General features: G+C 44.0%; 1 protein-coding gene across 1 annotated transcript in view; it reads right to left on the reverse strand.

Annotated features, from left to right (window-relative positions):
* Window positions 1-21777, reverse strand: part of Itpr2 (inositol 1,4,5-trisphosphate receptor type 2) — a 420430-nt gene that overhangs the window by 67036 nt on the left and 331617 nt on the right. Inside the window, exons 48-51 of the mRNA XM_041632277.1 lie at window positions 19935-20060; window positions 10361-10536; window positions 5061-5225; window positions 2415-2610 (exon numbers count right to left, since the gene is read on the reverse strand). Of these exons, the coding sequence (XP_041488211.1) occupies window positions 2415-2610; window positions 5061-5225; window positions 10361-10536; window positions 19935-20060 (663 nt within the window). The remainder of the gene's footprint in view (window positions 1-2414; window positions 2611-5060; window positions 5226-10360; window positions 10537-19934; window positions 20061-21777) is intronic.

A 21777-nucleotide genomic window follows, 5' to 3' on the forward strand; every position in this document is an offset into this window, starting at 1 on the left:
GGGGGTCACTGGGAATGTGCCCTTGACGAGGTCACAGGTCTAAGGTGATGGGAGCTGTGACATTAACTAAAAACAAAAGCTGCCAAGATCAGTCATTTCCTTGTATTAAAGTTACAAATGGAAAGCCGACGGCCTGTGTGTGACATTCTAGAAGTCACATGAAGTGACATGGAAAGCCGATGGCCTGTGTGTGACATTCTAGAAGTCACATGAAGTGACATGGAAAGCCGATGGCCTGTTTGTGACATTCTAGAAGTCACATGAAGTGACATGGAAAGCCGATGGCCTGTGTGTGACATTCTAGAAGTCACATGGGGTGACATGGAAAGCCGATGGCCTGTGTGTGACATTCTAGAAGTCACATGAAGTGACATGGAAAGCCGACGGCCTGTGTGTGACATTCTAGAAGTCACATGAAGTGACATGGAAAGCCGACGGCCTGTGTGTGACATTCTAGAAGTCACATGAAGTGACATGGAAAGCTAACGGCCTGTGTGTGACATTCTAGAAGTCACATGAAGTGACATGGAAAGCCGACGGCCTGTGTGTGACATTCTAGAAGTCACATGAAGTGACATGGAAAGCTGACGGCCTGTGTGTGACATTCTAGAAGTCACATGAAGTGACATGGAAAGCCGACGGCCTGTGACACTCTAGAAGTCACATGAAGCAACAGCAACATATTTCACGTTCCCGAAAACAAAGACTGACATTTGGTGTGGAGTTCAAAGGTGTCTCCAGTGCAGCTGGTGTTTCTGTCACATGCGCGAGGCTGTTAGACTCACCAGTGAACAAATCTAAACATCATGTAGTCATCCCTTACTCTTGTAAAAGATATTACTGTACATTGTCATTTTTGTAATGAAGAATTATCTGTCTTATCCTTGTAGATTTGTGGGCACTTCCCTTGTATTTGGTCCCTACCTGACCCCCAAAAGTGCCCCCTTCCAGTCATCTCTTTCAGCACTCCCCCATCCACCTCATACTGAATTGCCTGCCCAGCCTAAATTAAAGGGGCGGTGCTTATTAGCCTTACTGCAATTTGATAGCCATGCTTTGTTGATAGCCATGGGAGGCCTGCCCCTTTCTGAACAGAAACAGGGGAGGAGTGGATTGGGGGAGGAGGCAAAGAGGGGGTGGAGGAGGGCATGGGAGGAAAGGAGGGAGGGGAAACTGTGGTCAGGACATAAAAGAAAGAAAGAGTGGGGGAGGGAGGAAGGTACGGAGGAAGGAAGGAAAGAAGGAAGGATGAATTATCAATTAAAGGCAAGAATGCCTATGTTCCCACTAACTAAATCTTAGTTTTAAAGTCAATGATTTGAGGAGGAAGCGTCTTTTGGGATTTCCTGTCTCTAGAAACAGTAGTTGGTGGAATCAAGAAAACACCATGATATAGATAGAGCCACAGTTTCTTTAGAGCAAAGCAGGGTTAAGGAAGGAATTGAAGCCAGCAACAAAAGGTGTTTATAAGGGGTGAGAAAGTGAAAATAACCCAGGAGGACAGCCCCTCATGGAGGGCTTCTCAGCGAGGACACCAGCTCCCGTACGTGGTCCACATCCTTCAGCCACAGCCCCTAAACATGTCTTCCCAAACCCTCCTCTTACTACCCGATGGTTTCCGAATCCAGGCAAGCATGTATTGATTGCAATTGTTAGAATGCTATGCGGTGCCTGTGGGGGAATGGCGGAGTGGTGGCTGTTGGGTGCTGGATACTGTTCTCTGGGGAAATGGGAAGAAGAGGGGGGGAAAGGAACCCTGGAACTGCCCACAGTGATGGATCCTGTTCTCTGGGGAAATGGGAAGAAGAGGGGGAAGAAACCCTGGAATTGCCGGCGGTGAAGGTGCAGCCGCCTCCTGCAATATGGCCAGCATTACGCAACCCTCTAAGCTGGAGAGCAGATGATGTCTCTTGTGTATTTCCCAACCCACACCGACAGTGTGCAGGCTTAAGTATTTCAGATTCTCAAACTCTTGGAAGTTGTGTTAGTTACTTTAATCATTGCTAGGATCAAACACCTAACAACGAGCAACTTGAAGAAGAAATGGACAGTTTATTTTGGCTAAAGGTTCAAAGAGATACAGCCGGACCTAGCAGTGGCCAAGGCAGCTGGTCACACTGTGTTAGCAGTCAGGAGGCAGAGGGCAGACAGGAAGTGAGGCTAGACTATCCACCCCAAGGCCCACCACTTCCTCCAGAGAGGCTCTGCCAGCTCAAACAGTGCCACCACACAGGGACCAGATGTCAAACACATGGGGCTCGGGGACATTTGGCCCTCAAACCACAGCAGTGGTAAACAAGACCACATTTTCAAAGGGTGAAAGGAAAATTTTTACCTATTGATGTTTGTCTGAAATCCCACAAACAAGGTGTGTACAAGTTAGACCGCCAGGGAGCTTGGAGGCGGAGTGGTACCTGTGACTGGTGCTCTGGTTTTCAGTCTGTCCACTTCCATGGTGAAGTCATCCTTTAGGAAAAGGAAGCCAATGATGGAGAACAGGTAGACCAGAATGAGAGCCAAGACCGCCGTCAGGATGATGGAGCGGCCATTCCGAGTGACGCTCTTGATGACGTTTAGCAGGGTCTCTTCTCTGTACACCAAATCAAAGAGCTACAGAAATAACAATTAAAAAACAACCTTCAAAGCCAGGTGGTGGTGGCACACACCTTCAATCCCAGCACTCGGGAGGCAGAGGCAGGCAGATCTCTGTGAGTTCGAGGCCAGTCTGGTCTGCAAGAGCTAGTTCCAGGACAGACTCCAAAACTACAGAGAAACCCTGTCTCGAAAAAACAAATAAGCAAACAAAAAAGAGCTTTCAAACAAATAACATTTTTGACTGAACCTAAGCAGCTGAGCTGGGATACAGGAGACACGGTTTCCGTGAAGACAGCTCCAACAGCCACAGTGTCTGTGTGTTGGCTCCACGGTCAGTGTCACACGGCTTTGTTAAGACATTTTCATTTGACTTTAGAAAATGTATAATATTAGGCACATGCAGTTTTATGGGTAGTTGAAAAATTCCTTAAATTTATTGCTTGATTGATTGCAAGACTCAAAGTGAAGTGAAAAGGACACTTTATGAGCCTGGTGCCACAGCAAACGTCTGAATTTAAAATATTTGGGAAATGGAGACATTCCTCCTTACTAAAACAATATGTAAGTGAGAATAAAAATCTGTGTTCATATATACATTTGAGAGCAGAACCACAAACAAAAAAGGTAACCTCCTTTCCTCTAACGGGTTCCCATCTGTTCTGTCTTTAACAGTGGGGAATCCACACACTAATCGGGAACTCAGGCGCATGTCTGCTGCCTGCAGCTGGTGCTGAGGGACATTTCACACACTGTTACAGCATACGCTGCAGTCGTTAATTAGTGAGTGCATGTTCTGTTGTACAGAGGCAGCTAAAAGGAATAAAATTATATTCATTTTCAGAAATGTACAAAAGTGTTTAAAAATGAATCCTATCTTCAAAACTGGGAGACTCAGAGTTTGTGTTCTTATGTGGAGGTAAGAGCTAGAATCGGGCTGGGCTGGGCTGATCAGTTAGGTGTGTGTACCCTTTGAAAACCCCCAGTCCGCTGTAAATCACAGCCTTGCCCATCACGGCTGGGCACAGCCTGTCTTTAGGACACTGGCATTCCATGAGCCAATTTCTTAAAAGGTCCACTACTTTGCTATCTGTTTCTCTCTTGGGAAGCTATTGTTAGAAACAAAGTCAATATTCTCCAATAAAGATGTTCAGTGTTCTGGCTTCTTCAACTTTTTAACCACTTAGGTTGACATAAAAGAGATTTTCTTCTAACTCAGTAGGAACCAGAGTGGATGGTGTTCATAGTTATGAAATGAGAAACTCTGGCCTCAAACAAGGTGGTGGGTGAGGGGCGACACCCAAGTCTGTCCTCTGACTTCTGCCGTGCAAGGTGGCACAGGTGCCCATACTCGAATATCACTCATTGATTAATCTTATCATGTTTTTATTCCAGCTCCTTTTCCCAGTCACAGCTATAACACGGTATACAGGGAGAAAGGAAAACGGCATCTGGGGATGAGAGGGCATCCTGGGAAAGGATGTACGGTTGGGGGCAGTGACACAGCCCAGGCACCACCCCACACACAGAGGCTGAGGTGGGAAGACAGAGTGAGAGGCCAGCCTGGGCTACATAGTGATGCAAGCCGTCTCAGAACAAAAACAAAGGAACCTGAAAAACCTGTCTTAAGATTTTAATGTACATAGCTAAATTTAGCTGTGATGATATAAGTTAAATATAACTTAAAGGTAGTGACATAAGCTAACAATGGTGATGTGACATCAGCTAAAGAGGGTGACATCAGCTAAAGAGGGTGACATCAGCTGAAGAGGGTGACATCAGCTGAAGAGGGTGACATCAGCTAAAGAGGGTGACATCAGCTAAAGACGGTGACATCAGCTGAAGATGGTGACGTCAGCTGAAGATGGTGACGTCAGCTAAAGATGGTGGTGTAAGCCAATGACGTGATGTAACTAAAGATGGTGACATAAGCTAATGATGACGACATCATACACTCACAACGATGGCACAAGCTAAGAGCTGTACTTTAAACAGCTTGTTCTTTGGCTAGGGTGGCTTTTGTTCCTTCTCATTTTGCTTACACGGCACTGTAATGATTAATGTAACATTTGATACTATAAACAAGATATAACAATTTTAGCACAAAGGACCATACATCTTTATCTGTCCCCTATGAAGCTAGATAACCAGTGAATTAAGTAAATATTGCTTGGCTGAAAACCCAAAGCAGCTTGTCATATGACACCCCGGCCAAGAAAAGAGGCAATGAGGCTGTTTGCTTCTCAGCAAAGACTAGAACTTCATCATCTTTAAACTTCCCCGAGAAAAAACTAAAAATGATAATAACCCAAGCTTCTAGGCAATTCCATAAATAACATAATCTGTGCCTTGAAAATAAAACAAATAATAACAGCAATAAAACTAACAAAAAGAAACCAACTGAAAGACTAAGGTGTAAGAGGCAGCATCATGGGCTGAGCAGCAATTGTCCCTAAGGCTGGACTTACCAGAAAACTGTAGAAGAACTCGTGGACAAAGAGGCCGAGCATGCAAACCAAGACATATGCCACGTGGTAGAGAAAGGCCATGTCCAGGATGACCGCTCGATAACCTCGGGTGAACGTGCCTCGGTTTCCCACAAAGCTCACCAGGAACACGATTTTATTACACAGCTAAAGGGAAGAGAAAGCGGGATTTTAGTGCTTCAAGGTCGTCTAGGGAAGAAGACACTGTGAAAGATGAGCATTGCTAAGTCTGTGGTTGCCTTTCTCAGTGTCCTCCTGAGTGTTTTCCAGGCAGTCTACAAAACCACATGGAACAACATACAGAATTAGCTCTCTTTGTAGCTCTGGGGACAAAGAATGACAGACCCTAGCTCTGCCACCAACACAGACGGAGTATAAATCTGACTTTTCCTTATTCTTGGAAACCTAGTTCTTGCCATGGGAAGCCTTGGTGGTTTCTAAAAACCTGCCATAAAGAGATCTTACCTTAGAAGACCCCTTAGAAGCCTAGTTGACATAACACAGTCACAGAAATTACTATAACGACTATTCAGGTGTTCCTTAGATACCTAGGACTCCATATTTTAGCTGTCCTTCCTCTCACTACGATCATGGCAAACCTTTCCACCTTCCTGTCAGCAATCTCAGCAGCTGTTGAACAGGAGTCTTATTTGCTCCTCAGCCCCTTCTGTTCTCACTCAGTAGCGCTAAGACATGATGGGGACTTCAGAGCAAGTCTGATGGAAAGAAAACTGCTCAAATCCCAAGCATTGAATAAACAACAGAGGTTCCATGTCTGGCAGTGAGCTGGGGGCACAGCAAGGCTGAGAGAATGAATGTCTGGCAAAGCAATATCCAGCTGTTACACTGTTGCTTTCGAGGGACCCCCGTTCATAATCACACAACTTACTAACTTACCTTTGCTTGCCTACCCAGGTTTATCAATGTGATATAGAAAGGGGTTAAACAAAAATAGAATTAGAAACCTCTTCACAAGGGCAACTTGTATAACGCAGACATGCGGCCTGTGCATCATCTCCTGACTTTCTAGGATGAGTTAGAGAAAACATGCAGGAAAACTATTTGATAAAGCAGACACATTGGACAGTAACAGACTGAACTGAATTCTCAAAATGATCAATAAATTTTAGTTCCATAGCATAAAAGACAAGATGCATTTCTGTCTGAACAGGACTTGGTCATGCTAACAAGAAAGACAAAGAGATGTGCTTTGCTTGTCTGCATGATCCTTGACCTATAGCTGGGTACATAGACTTCCGCTCTGTAGAGCAGTGGTTCTCAACCTTGCTAATGCTGAGACCCTCTAATACAATTCCCTATGTGGTGACCCCAGCCATAAAATTACTTCCATTGCTACTTCATAACTATAATTTTGCTACTATTATTAATTATACTGCAAATATCTGATATACGGGATATCAGCTGACCCCCAAAGGGGTCGTGACCCACAGGTTGAAAGCTGCTGCCCTAGAGACATCTGGAAGGGGACTGAGGTTGAAGAGTGCAGTGAATCTTCTCCATGTGCTCACAGAGCTCAGAGATGGAAACTGTCCCTGTGCTTAAGGCGTTTGTGCCAAGGGCAAATGAATGCAAGAAGAGAGGGCAGCAAAGCAAAAGACAATCTGCTGTCTTAAAGGATAAAACTAAACCCACTGTCTCCAACAATATCACCATGTTCTCCTCTGATGTGCGAGTGTCTTATATCAATCTGTTGATTTCATTGGTTAAGCAATAAAGAAACTGCTTGGCCCTGATAGGTTAAAACATAGGTGGGAGGAGTAAACAGAACAGAATGCTGGGAGGAAGAGGAAGTGAGCTCAGACTCGACAGCTCTGCTCTCTGGAGCAGAGACGCCATACTCCACTCTCCTGGGCGGACGCGGGGATAGCTCTGCTCTCTGAGGCACATGTGATGAAGCTCCAATCCAGGATGGACGTAGGCTAGAATCTCCCTGGTAAGCCACCTCGTGGGCTACACAGATGATTAGAAATGGGCTAGTCCAGGTGTGATAATTAGCCTAGAAGAGGCTAGATAGAAATGGGCCAAGCAGTGTTTAAATGAATACAGTTTGTGTGTTGTTATTTCGGGCATAAGCTAGCCAGGCGGCCGGGGTGCTGGGGACGCAGCCCCGCCGCTCTTATTACTACACTCCTCAAGCATGAAATTCAACCTTTTCCTGGAAAATGAGATGATTTCCTACAATAATCTCCAGGTATGTGGTATTACACCTTAGACAGTATAAAATCGTAAGGTCACAATGTAAATCAAATTTACATACAATTAAATATCACCCTGGAAATCTTTTAAACTGTCAGAAGATCAGTATGACAAACACCGTTGTGGGAGCACCATCGCTCTTGACAGTCAACACAGCCTCGGACAGGAAAATCTGTCTGAAAGGCCAACAAGCTTCAAGCTTTAATGAACTCAATTTTATCGCAATAAACTAGAAACTGATAAATACTGAGGTCTTCCTTTTATTGTGCTTCTTTACTCATAAAAGAAACTCTTCATATTTGCTTCACATGAGGGGCAGAGTCTAGAGACCAATTACTGCATGAGCTAAGATGCAGAAGCCTCATGGTGGCCATGCTATTTGACTGATGAGTGATCTACATATCAGATACTTGGTAATTGGTAGATGTTACCACCACTGCATCTGTTCTTTTCTGGGTCTTCCACACCAAAATTCTCAACTGATCTCAGCAGGCAGATGAGAGTAGACCAGTTGTCCACACCTTACTCCAACTCACAAGAAGGGTGAAATCAGAGATTTGTTGATTTATATCTGAAGTCTCAAATTCTGTTTCTTGTTGTGTCTAGACTGTCAGACTAATTTTTTTTGTTTTCTTATTCTGATATCTATTATTTCAGCCGTAATAGACATACAATGCAAATGTCTATGTACAAATTAAATTAATTAGTATATTAATTTATATTATTAATAATATAGAGAATTAATACTAAGGTACACAAATATGATTCATGTTCTCATTTGATGTCTCATCAGTAAAGAAGAATCAAGATATTGTGTAATGCATTTATGTGAGGAGGGAAGTATACAGTAATTCACTAAAGTAAATTTATTAATCTATGATAGCAAATTACAACAATAAATTATAAATAAAAACTTCTCTACTAACATGTGCACCAGTATCAAATTATAGCAATGTCATTAAATTTGCCTCAAATCAACAAGATTTTATTTTCTTTGGTCAAATGACCCCAGGTTGCTGGTAGTGTCTAGGTGAGTAACATGTTTTATGCTATTGGAATACTAGAAAATTCATGGAATTAGTAAGACTGACATGTCTACATGCATAATACTTTCTCATAATCAGTTCAATAAAAACTTGACTTTGGGAGAGAATATTTTATGGTATGATTCTCACCAAACCACATGGAACTTATCACTTTATAGTGTCCTACTAGAGACAGGAAAAGACTGGATACTTTTAGTTCATGCACACACTGAACATTCAAATGTTTTTCCTTACCTCTGTTTACATACTCTTGGTCCAAAGATTTAAAAAAAAACAGGTAGAAAGAAACAGAAAATGGCACATGAATTTTCTATGGCCAGTGACACAGTCTACCTCTCGGTGTTCTATATGTCTATCGATGACATAACAGGTGCAGAAGAGAACATTTGCTCCTCTGGGCACAACTCTGCCTGGCTCTTTACTTTCTTAAACTTAGGTTTTTCTCGTTTAGTCAATGATCAGTTTATAAATAACATCTACTTCTTTAAATAATGCAATTTCATGCTGAACATGTTTTCTTGCGAAATGACATGAGCCAAACACAAGAGGTGTAGACACATTTATCCACATTCCTGATGATTGTCTAATTGTCTTGATTGGTGATATTTTCAAAGCAAAGACAATACAACATCCTGAAATCTCTTCTGAATGTTCAAATGCCAAGGATGGGGTGGAGGGAAATGGAGATGGGTATGAGCTGGAGGGAGGGCTGGCGTGGCGCTATTGAGATGGGGAAGAACAGGGACAGATAATTCAGGAACATGGAGATGTGGGTGAGCGAGGACCGGATCCATGCACTAATGTGATAGCTCAGCCCCTAAGAAACCCAGAGAAGGGAGTATCTGTTAACGTTCAAAACCTCTGCTCACAGGTTTTCCATACACTTTCCTTCACTGGTGATAGCTGAGAATTTGTTTTTAATATTCTAACAATGGGAGCTGTGGAACTGTTTAACTCCTGGAGAACTGTGATAAGACCAAGGCCAGAAACACTGAAAACACAGCATTGACTACTGACTACATTGTCTTGGTAATTCTTAAAAGTTGGTTAACAAATTTATTTATTTTCAATAAATATTGGTCATTCATCCATGCATTCACTCATTAGTTACTTATTCAAAAATATTCATAGACTCCCTGTGATGTCCCAGGAATGTGACTATCAATTACTATCCTCAATAACTACTAGGTAGTATAGGAGATAATCCCAGCTAAGACACATTTCAGTTAGGAACCCAGTGAAAGTTACAGGCAGTGCTTTAGGTATTGATTATGTAGATACAATAATATTTATGTGATTTCTGACCATTTGTTTTTCATCAATTTGATGGTTTATCTTTTCTTCATATCCATTTACAGATATACCTTGCCTAAAGTTGGCCGAGTCTATTCAAAGTTTTATATTTTTTGTTTAAATTACGTCTACAAATCTTTCAATAGCTTCTTGGCATGATACTTCTAGTTTGTTCACTCTATGCTTGAAACTACCATGTCCAAAGGCAGTCACTTGCTCTAATATACAAAAGTTTTGGTCAAAAAAATCTCCCTGTGTCTTTCATAAGTTTATAGGTTTTTCTCATAGAAAAGGAGCTCAATTTGGGACCTTATTTTTTGTCTAGCAGTCTTTTCTCCCCACTTCTAAGTCATTTGGAAGAAAGTACTCCTTAACTTCTACTGAACATAATTTAATCTTCCGGGATGATTTAGAACCCACTTTCAGGTGTTAACAGTGGCTGGGTCATTTTTTCAGTAATAGCAGGTATGGTACAGAGAGCACAGTAGCCATGATGAAATGGACAGCAGAGCTGGGTCACCCTTCAAGTGCTGCTTAAATCAATGGGTTAGTCATATTTTTGTTCTTTCTCTCCAAATTAAAGTGTGCACAAATGATGCTCTAGTTAACGTAGATTCCCATCAACCCCGAATTCACTGTATACACATGAATAAAAGCATAGAGCTAACTATGCTTATACTTGGTACATCAAATTCCATAAGATACAAAGTTAAGCAATGTACTTACATTAGCAGCACCAAGAAGTATTAGTGTTGGTCCCAGGCCAATGGTGTATATCGATCTGAGCATGATAGATACTAGAAATGGCCGGATACCCACAGGCTTGGAGAAGAAAAACAGCATAGATGTGCAGACGGCCACTGCTATCCAAAGGAGGACGGAGAACAAGGGGGAAAGTGTACCTGGAAAAGGCAGAGCAGTTACTTGTCACCAAGAACACACAGAGCGAACATGAAATCTTGGCTTCTGTGCTTTATATACAAACAAAGCTGTGGTTCCGTGGATCTCAGAACAACGTTCTACCACAAGGAAACATTTTAGGGCACAGTCTTCTTCATGACATTTCCAGAAGTCTTGTGCATTGACTTCAGGACAGTCAACTGTTGTGGGGAAATACTTTTGTAATTTTTGTGTCTGCCTAAGGTGCCTTCTGATTGGTTTAATAAAAAGCTGAATGGCCAACAGCTAGGCAGGAGAGGATAGGAGAGATTCCCAGGAAGAGAGAGGAACTCTGGGAAGAAGAAAGGTGAAGACAACAGCAAGACGCAGAACAAGTCAGACATACAGAATGGAAGAGAGATAAAAGCCAAGTGGCAGAACGTGGATTAATAGAAGCAGGTTAATTTGAGTTATAAGAGCTGGTTGGGAACAAGCCCAAGACAAAGGCCAAGCTTTCATAATTAACATTAAGTCTCACTGTCATTACTGGGGAGTTGGTAGTCCTGACAAGACAGTCGGACTACAGTCAACATTCTTCACATCAAGTCTAAGAATCCTTCACTTTCTCTCCTTTGGGAATAATTTGTGAAATGCTTTTGATAAATGTTCTTCACTTAGGAACCTCAAGTCAAAACTGATGGTTAATGAACATGAGAAATTGGGTATAGTATTTCATTATCTCATCATTTTCCTTGTCACATTAGTATCAATTTATCATATTACAAATTCCTCAAAAGAATCCAGTTCAGGCTGGCAAGATGGATCAGCAGATGAAGGGCATTCCTTGATGTGAAACTCAATGACGTGAGTTTGATTCCTAGAACCTACACAGAGGAGGAAGAGAATCAGCTCCTGCAGGTTTACCTCTGAGCTCCATGCACAGATATACACATATACGATAGATAGATAGATAGATAGATAGATAGATAGATAGATAGATAAATAGATAGATAGATTGATAGATATAGATAGATAGATGATAGCTAGCTAGCTAGCTAGATGATAGATAGATAGATAGATAGATATAGGTAGATGATAGAGAGATAGATGATAGATAGATAGAGATAGAGATAGATAGATAGATAGATAGATAGATAGATAGATAGATAGATAGATAGAGTAGATAGAGTTAGAGATAGATAGATAGATAGATAGATATACATAGATAGAGAGATGGCAAATGTAAAAAAATAAAAATAAAAAGAACCCAATTTGTATAACACTTAGATTTTATACAATACAGATGTGATTTCAGTGTTAAAACCCACATATGTCTACATATGAGTAAGCTTTAAGTGTTAAAACACATGTACAGGTATCTACATATGAGTCAACTTTATGTGTTAAAACACATGGGTCTGCATATGAGTGTAGGAATATGACTGTATATACTTGAAGAATGACTCAAGTTCCAAAGTATATTAGGCTATTTCATCATCAAAAAATGAAAGCTTCTGGAGCTGGGCAGACAGTCAAGCCAGGCAAGTGCCTGCCTCATGAGCATGAGAATCTGGATTTGATCTCCAACACCCCAATAATAAAGCTAATCATGTTGGAATCCTTGTGCTCGGGCAGCAGATCATGGACCGTGTTGGCCAGCCAGTCTGTCTGAATGGGTAGACTCAGGGCTGTTGAGGGACCTCATCTCAAAATACAAGGTGAATGATGTCATGAGAAATAATACCTGAGGTTGACCTGCCTTCCATATGCATACATATTCACCTATATACACATATGATGTGGGAGGTCCTTCTGTATATGTGTTGCTCTGGTTAATGAATAAAGCTGCTGTGGCCTATGGCAGGGCAGAATATACCAGGCTGGGAGAGAGAGAGAGAGAGAAAGAGTCAGAGAGACACCAGAGTCAGAAAGACTCCTTGTAGCTGCCGAAGGAGATGATTGCACCAGAACCTTACACAGTAAGCCACAGCCTTGTGGTGATATACAAAATAACAGAAATGGATTATTTTAAGATATAAAAGCTAGCTAATAAGAAGCCTGAGCTAATAGGCCAGTGCTGTAATTAACATAGTTTCTGTGTGATTATTCGGGTCTGGGTAGCCAGGAAATGAATGAGCGGTATCTGCCTACAAACATATACCTATGTACAAAAACATGTGTGTGCATACACACACACACACACACACACACACACACACACACACAGGCAGGCATGCACAGAAGCAAAAGAAAAATTTCCAATGGTTTTTAAACAAACTGTTATACACCAAGTTCCTTAGAATTTTTTTACAAAGGCGGTTTAGATTTTTTCCTTGGAAAAGAGGTGCAGTTCTCTGGCGTGTGAACTGGTGAGCATACTCGAAGGCATCCCTTCTCCAGGGTGGCGAGTGCTGCATCTACAGAAGCAACTTTAGGCATCGCATTATTGGCTTGGCTGATGGGGACCAGGATCTCAGGAGGAACACAACAAACTGGAGATTTTTTCTCCCCAACTTTCTGTGCCAAATACTCCATAATGATTATTCTTCCAGCCACATCTTATTACCAAAACACTGAGTTCTGATGCAAAACGCCTTGAGTGATTTCATGAGCAAAGCTTCAGGAATAGCATGGAAGTCCTATAGTGAACCAGACATATGCTTTAATGGATTTTGTGTTTACTGAGGATCAATGCACCTAAAAATCACAAAGATTTTGTCAGGAACTTGTAACTACCCATGGACAGCATTAATTTAGATGCACCTCAGTCCTGACTCTGTGTCATGTTATCTATTGTGGTTCGGGTATGGTGTGACTGTTCTCCCAAGGGCCCCAGACTTCAAGCAAGCCCCTTAGGAAGCATTATTACAGCAATGAAATCTTTAAGAGGCAATACCTGCAGGTGGAAGCCTAGATTACGGAGTTCTTTGGAAGGGATTGACACTGCCAGGGCAGGCAGCAGCCACTCCCTTGGGAGCAAGTTGCAAAGCGTAGCTCTCCTGTTCACAAGACCCCTCCTCCACACAGGCACACCCCAGTCTGTATCTCCATCAGGTTGTGATGTAACCAAGGAGGGTCCCCACCTGGACTGGACCAATGATGATAGCCGACCATGGGCTTCCAGTTTCCAAGACAGGGAACTAAGTAAACATTTACCTTATGAAAGATCCAGAATCTGGTATTTTATTATAGCAATAATTTTGTTGCTATAACAGCTTCTAATAAACAGTGATTAAAAAAAGGTTATGGAGCTGGAAAGCTGGTCCAGTAGTTAAGAACACTTCTGCTCTTCCAGAGGACCAGGGTTCAATTCCCAGTAATCCCACAGTGGCTTATAACTGTCTGTAACTCTAGTCCTAGTGGATACAATACCCTCTTCTAGCCTCCAATGGCACTACCTATGTACACAGTGTATGGACATACATGTAAAAATACACACACACACACACAATAGATAAAAATTTAAATGATTTTTTTTAAATATTTGGAAAAGAAAGCTTATCGTCCTCATCATCAAAATGGGTAGCCTACTTACGTTTATTTTGATATTGGTTTATACATGCTCTGCCTTGGCAAAGCAAGCCCAGCCAGCCACCATCTCCCTGGAGTCGACAGCTCTCCTACAGCAGTACTGGGAGAGAGAGAGCCTTTACCATCCCAGGTGTGTGTCGACTCTCAGGTCTCCATTAAGAGACAAACTCTATAAGGGTGCAGGGGCCCCAGCCTGTCACAGTGTGACCTGTAGCAATAAATCAATACTTGTTTATCAAGTAGACAAAATATTCTCGGGGAGTTCATACTGAGCAAGCAACTAAATATTTATTAATCCCCAGGTGGTGCGGCTGCATCTGGCTTTCTTCATTGGTTCTGGACATGCAAAGTCAGGGCCTCAGGCTTGTGAGGCAGTCACTCTGCTGACTGAGCCATTTCCTCAGCCTCCAGTTTTTTCTTTTCTTTTCTTTTATATATGTTTTGCATATATGTGTACAAGCGTGTGTGTGTATGTGTGTGCATGTGCATGTGTGTTCACGCAGATGCCCACAGAGGCCAGAAAGAGATGGTGGATCCCTTGGGGTGGAGTTAAAGGCAATTGTGAGCCACCCTGCGTGGATACTAAGACCCAAACTCTGCTCAGATAACAGAGCAAAGCATATTTTTAATTGTTAAGATGCCTCCCAGCATCCCCTAGCTTTGCTTTTAAGCATGCATTATAATTAACATCTTCAGAGAACACTTGACAATGTCCCGTCCATCATGTGACTCCCAGGCTAATTCATAAATAAAGTCTGCTATGATATTCTGGAAGGCTAAGCTGTGGCACAAATGCTCATACTGTCACCAGTGCCAGACGATTTACCCCACCTTTACCCTGCCCCAGATCTGTAGCCTGCGGGGCTCTCCCTTTGATATATGAGAAGGCACAGCCATGCGCCTAAGACCGGGTGTTTCATCCATTTTTAAGTAGCTTGTGGACTGTCTGGCACAAGACCTTGTACCCATCCTACTGCTAAGTACATCCGTGTAGAACGTGAACACGGATGAATGAACAATTATTCAATGTGGTCACTGATGCTGGTGTCTGTGGCCGTCTGAGAAGCACTGGGTTAGTTCTGACCCGAGGAACAGGAGGACTGCTGTGATTTCAAGGCCGACCTGCACTGCACAGTGAATTCCATCCAGGCCAACCTGGCCTACCCAGGGAGAGAGGCCCTGCCTTTCAACCAAACAACCCAAACCAAAGCAATACAGAGCATGATAGTGTAACCTTACCACCAAGAGGGAACTCTTTCTCTTAATATCTTGCAGATTTTATTAATTTTCCATAATAAGCCTGCATTATATATATAATGGGGAGGTATTTTAGGAATTCCTCTATACTCCCCAATATCTCTATGTAAGAGGCTTTGTAAAAGAGGTTTCCGACAGTCAAACTGGACTTCACCTCCACTCTAGTCTTGGAGCGCTGCCGCAGGCTCATTTGTTCATGGCTTCCCGTCCCACACAGCTACTTCTCAGTCCACAGCCTCCGCATGCCTGGGCTTCCTGTGCAGGCTCGTTAGATTCCTGCTTCCTACACCCAGGTCCAGAGAAACTCGCCATCCGTCCATAAATGCACTGGTGGCCCTTGCTCTTGTGTCTTTCTCATTTCCTGGTCCTTTAACTACACCATGAGATCCCTGAGGACAGAACGGCTTAACTAATCTTAGCATCTCCCAGCCTAGCATGGTGCCTAGCACACAGCAGTCCCCATAAATGCTTGTGAAACTGAGTGAATCTAAACCATCTCCAAGAATCTTATCTTCCTTAGCAAAAATGTTGGTGAGGGAGAAGAATTATACTCAAAATGTGAAAAACAAACCCACCCTCTAGATTGAAAAATGATATTCTATCTTAGGATAATAAAGCTGTCCACTGACTAGTCTTCCAGAACAGGTCAGTTGACATGGCAGGAGACGGCCCTAGCATCAACAGATTCCACACAGGCCTGGCAGTGTCTATCCGCAGCCGAGGTGGAAGGTGCCCCGGGGTTCCCATCTGAGAGGCAACATCTCCCGTGGATCCCTTTGTGCCATCGTCCCAACTGAAGGACATTGTTCTCTAAACTAATGTTGTAACCCACATGTTAACAAGGCAGTCGAGCACACGATACTTCCAGGAACCTGGGTGACAGCCCCATCCACTGCTCCTGGAGGAAGAACAGTCCATGCCTCTGCTGGCCCTTTCCACGAGGGCTCTGTGTCTCTAACGTGACTGGTAGTAGGTTGGGGAGGCCTGGCCCAGATTTTCCAGGTCATTTCGTGGCTTCCTTCCCTGCCCCAAGTGATGCCTGCTAGGAATAGGCAGAACCCTTGATTCTGTTTTATAAATTTCATATATCATTTCAGAGCTCCTTAAGACTTAAGCAATAGCTGCAAAAATAGTGGAGAAGCCATCCCACAGGTCCTTCATCTAGATCCAAATACCAATGCGTTGCATGGTGACATCTGTGACTGACAACGTCACAATCCTGTCATCTCCTCCATCCCTGTCTGTTCGCTGGGACAGTTCTGAGTCTTTGTCTTTGCTGAGCTTGGTAGCCTTGTGGAGCCCTGACCAATTACTCTGTAGGACACCTCTCATCTGGGTTTTCTAAGTTTTCTTCCATTTACTCACATCTATCCCACGCCACCACGTCCTTCGAGGCACATGGCGTGACTGTGTCTCCTGTTTCACAGGTACTCCTGTCCCCTCTGTAACTGGTTAAGCAGATCATGGGCAGATACTTAAAATGTGGTATGTTTGTGTCTTTCTTCAAAGTCACCCCTTTCTTTTAGCATCCATTGAGTACTACAGCCGACCAAATGGTGACAAGAAATTTATATCATTCCTAAATTTGCTTCCCCGGGACATTAGCACAAAGAATGCTCTCTCCTTCCCATTCCTGCAAACCCTGGGTCAGTTCTGTTCCATGTCTTATAGCACATTGCTGCTGATACTTCCCCGGGATGCTGGCATAAAGGATGCTCTCCTTCCCATTCCTGCAGACCCTGGGTCAGTTCTGTCCTATGTCTTATAATGCATTGCTGCTAATTACTTTCTCTCAAACATTTCTCAGATCTGTTGCTGGGAGGCCTTTCTAGTTGGAACCTACCATTTTGTATGTCCCTGTCATTTCGAGGCACTTCCTAGAAGAACTTGAATTTTCATGCCATCCAGTAAGCCCAGGGAGCAGTGGCTCATCCTGACTGAAAAGCTCTAGCATTGAGAACTGTCACCAGCACAAAGCAGCTTCCTTCCCTGGACAACCTTACGGTCGCGTGCATCTACAGAACTGTGCTGTTCCCTCAGCCTTCCTGGTTATGTGTAGCACGTGGCTGAGGTAGAGATTGCGTGAACCTCCATCACGACTTTAACCCAAGATGCAGTCATGTGACTTCCATTCATCATGGGGTTCTATGCTGTCCCCCAGTCTCATGCTCGGCTTTCTCTGTAAGCAGCATCCTATCCTCTAATATCCTAAGACGACTCAGAAACCCTTCCAAGAGTGGTGTTTGCCTCTCCACGAAGCCTAAGGCGCTGCGTTCTCCAGCCTCGTGTCTCCTAGATCTGCTCCTTCAGAGGTTGAAGGTCTCCTCTGGAGTTTCCTTGATCTTTCAGTCAATTTCTAGATCTTTACTGGGACTCTGTTGTGTACCCTCAAAGGTCTGAGTGGAGGTGACATGAATTTCTCATTTTAGGGCAGACTTCTCCTCTATACAGTTGTGCCCCTCTGTATTAAGATCTCATTACCAGAGAAGCCCAGACACATGGGAGAGAAAGGTGTTCCCATTTCTATTTTCATGGTGGATGAACACAGTTTTTGCTATTCTTCTCCTTCTATTATGGTATACGAACCTGTGCTTGCTGCCTTGCTCCTGCTAGCATGGTGGATGAACATGCGCTTGCTGCCTTCCTCTTGCTATACAGTCACACACCTGCTCTGCCGTCTGAGGTCCCCATCTCTGCTCTGCTGTCTGAGGTCCCCATCTCTGCTCTGCCGTCTGAGGTCCCCATCTCTGCTCTACTTTCTGAGGTCCCCATCTCTGCTCTACCATCTGAGGTCCCCATCTCTGCTCTACTTTCTGAGGTCCCCATCTCTGCTCTGCCGTCTGAGGTCCCCATCTCTGCTCTGCCGTCTGAGGTCCCCATCTCTGCTCTGCCATCTGAGGTCCCCATCTCTGCTCTGCCGTCTGAGGTCCCCATCTCTGCTCTGCCGTCTGAGGTCCCCATCTCTGCTCTGCCATCTGAGGTCCCGATCTCTGCTCTACTGTATGAGGTCCTCATCTCTGTTCTACCGTCTGAGGTCCCCATCTCTGCTCTACCATCTGAGGTCCCCATCTCTGCTCTGCCATCTGAGGTCCCCATCTCTGCTCTGCCATCTGAGGTCCCCATCTCTGCTCTGCCGTCTGAGGTCCCCATCTCTGCTCTGCCGTCTGAGGTCCCCATCTCTGCTCTGCCGTCTGAGGTCCCCATCTCTGCTCTGCCGTCTGAGGTCCCTATCTCTGCTCTGCCATCTGAGGTCCCCATCTCTGCCCTGATGTCTGAGGTCCCCATCTCTGCTCTGCCATCTGAGGTCCCCATCTCTGCTCTACTTTCTGAGGTCCCCATCTCTGCTCTGCCATCTGAGGTCCCCATCTCTGCTCTACTTTCTGAGGTCCCCATCTCTGCTCTGCCGTCTGAGGTCCCTATCTCTGCTCTGCCATCTGAGGTCCCCATCTCTGCCCTGATGTCTGAGGTCCCCATCTCTGCTCTACCGTCTGAGGTCCCCATCTCTGCTCTACTTTCTGAGGTCCCCATCTCTGCTCTGCCATCTGAGGTCCCCATCTCTGCTCTACTTTCTGAGGTCCCCATCTCTGCTCTGCCGTCTGAGGTCCCCATCTCTGCTCTGCCATCTGAGGTCCCCATCTCTGCCCTGATGTCTGAGGTCCCCATCTCTGCTCTACCGTCTGAGGTCCCTATCTCTGCTCTGCCATCTGAGGTCCCCATCTCTGCCCTGATGTCTGAGGTCCCCATCTCTGCTCTGCCGTCTGAGGTCCCCATCTCTGCTCTGCTGTCTGAGGTCTCTATACCTCATGCCTCTCCTAGGAGGGCATTGACAATGTTTACCTTGTCAAGCAGTCAGGAGACCCTTCTCCCTGCTCTTCTGACAGCACCTCATTAGCCTAACGCCCCACAAGCAGATGTGCTCTGGGGTCACTCTGAGGTTATTATTTGCTGATTTCTCTCACTTTCGTCTCCTACCCACTCTAATATCCCACACCTGTAACAGATTTTTCCAGAGCAATCTACCAAACCTGAAAGCCCCACCCGGTTTCTATGGAATATCCACTTCACGTTAAATCCCCCCTGTCTTTGCCTCTGTAAAGCTCATGCATGACTGCTTCAATACCATCAGATGGATAGTCAACATCCATCGCTGTCCATCAGCACAGCCTGTCTTGTGCTGTATGTGTGTCTAAGACCAAGATAATGAATATTATAAAGGCATTGTATAAAATCAAAATGTATATTTTGCATATATGTTCATTACAAAACCCTCAGACAAGACAGAAAGCAAAATGAATGGTTACTATTTCATCAAAATGCTTGGGCACAAGACCCCCACATAACTGAGATAAGACAGTATAAATATGTTCGATAGACTAGGTGGGAACACAATCATGTCATTTCATTTCCCAACACTTACCTCTAATTATTACACCATATATGAGCTTTCTGTAAAGCAGCACTTCAACTGGCCACAGCGTTCTGTCTACCCTACTTAGTATCTCTATACTTGCAATAAATAGAGAAAAAAATATTTAATGAAAACTAAGCTTCTTCATGTTAAAGCTGCAGAGAGCTAGTGAATATAACTTGGGAATTTTCAGGTAGTCGTCATTTGCAGAAACACAAGACTTACCTTCATCACCGTCATCCCCAAACGGGTAGAAGAGGGCCACAGCCAGGTTGATGAACACAGCCAGGTTGAAGGAGATGCTCCCCCAGAGGGAGATATGCCTGGAGAACCAGAACAGGGCGGGGTTGTCTAGGAGGCAAGGAGCACAAAGATGAGAATGGTCAGTATATGCCGCCGTCAACACAAGCCCAGCTAAGCTGACGGTGTGTGCTACGTGTCCGTGAACCACCACAGAAGTAAATCTGTACGGGGAGGTTTGTAGAGGGGTGAGGTTACCAGCCCACCCTGGACGCTGAGCGGCCCCTATGGGTCCTATCTATTATTCAACTTGTAATGTCTTGACTTGGGTTAAAATATTGGCGGAGATAGGCACAGTGGGCTTGTTCATGACTCAGACATTTGGTGGTGGGAACAGGAATACCAGTAGTTGAAGGTTAGCCTTAGCTACATAATGAGTTTGAAGCTAGCCTGGGCTACATGAAACCCTGTCTCAAATGAAACAACCTAAAGATCTTAGAGCTCGGGGCTGGGGAGCTTGGTCGGCAGTTGAGAGCGTTCCCTACTCTTGTCGAGGACCCCAGCTCAGTTCCCATGAGGTAACCATTGCCTGTAACCCCAGGACATGATGCCCTCTTCTGGCCTCTGCAGGCACCACACTCATATGCACAAGCCCACAATAAGCATACACATAATTAAAAATTAGAATTAAAACTTTAAAGATAAAATATCAGAGTCAGTGGGATAAGATATAGAAAAGAGAAAAATCATGCACTTTTTGTCTAGCCCACACCCCAGTCTGGGTTCTCTCATTCCCCTCATCCTGGAGGGGCCGTTCCACAGAGGGAGAGGCTGTGATGGGAATGGATCTCCCTGGGCAATGGTCATGAACTGTAGACAGCCACACCTCCGTCACGCCTTTGTATCTACAAGCCCACAAAATCATTTTGATTCTGCCCATGCCCTTGTGATCAACTACTTCTAAAATTTAAAATACAAGGTCCACTAGGACTTACTTTAAGGTTTTTTAATAAAAATAAACTATTTGTCATAAAACACAGATCCCAGAGCCCCACTTTGCTATTAATTTAACTTTAAATTAATTTGAGTTTGTTACTTAATTAACTTTACATGAAGAAAAATTAGTTTCCAAATATCTCAGATAAAATTTTTGAATATTCCATATATATTAGATGGCCTTTTGTCCTGAGTTTTGTGTGGTAAAGTTCTAAAGAGCAACAGTTTCGCAGGAAACTGAACCTGCATGACATCATTGTATCCCAAAGGAGGCCTCCCTGCTCCTAATCTGTCTCAGGAAAGAGCCTAGTGCACTGAATGGCAAAGATGAGTAACGCATGCCCTCCTGCCTGCAAAAGCCTCCAAAATCAAGAAAGATCTGATATCAAGAGGTCCTCGACCCCCCTCAATTGTTGTTATTTAAGAAACAACTTAAAATGACTTTTCATATTTAAGCTGTAATTTTACACTCATGAAGGTTTGGCTTGCACGACTGTCTGGTGGACCATGTGCGCACTTGGTGGGTGCCCTGGAGGCCAGAAGAGGGTGTCAGAGCCCCTGAAACTGGAGTTGCAGATGACTGTGAGCTGCCACTAGGGTGCTGGGACCAGAATCTAGGTCCTCTGCAAGAACAACAGGTACTCTCAACTCCTAGAACATCTCCTCAGCCTCAGTAAAATGACAAATTTTTTAAATTAAAAAATATTTCAAAGTCGGTGTTTCCAAACACACAAGGGAGTTGTGTTACACCTTAGGCTGCCAGGAGAGGCTGTGTGGTGATGGTTCTGACTGAAATGTCTCGTGGCTCTCTCTGATTACAGGGCTTTGGAAA

This window comes from Microtus oregoni, unplaced genomic scaffold (assembly GCF_018167655.1).
Source record: "Microtus oregoni isolate MIOR12 unplaced genomic scaffold, Mior012 000002F_ref0000024, whole genome shotgun sequence".
NCBI classification, from domain to species: Eukaryota; Metazoa; Chordata; class Mammalia; order Rodentia; family Cricetidae; genus Microtus; species Microtus oregoni.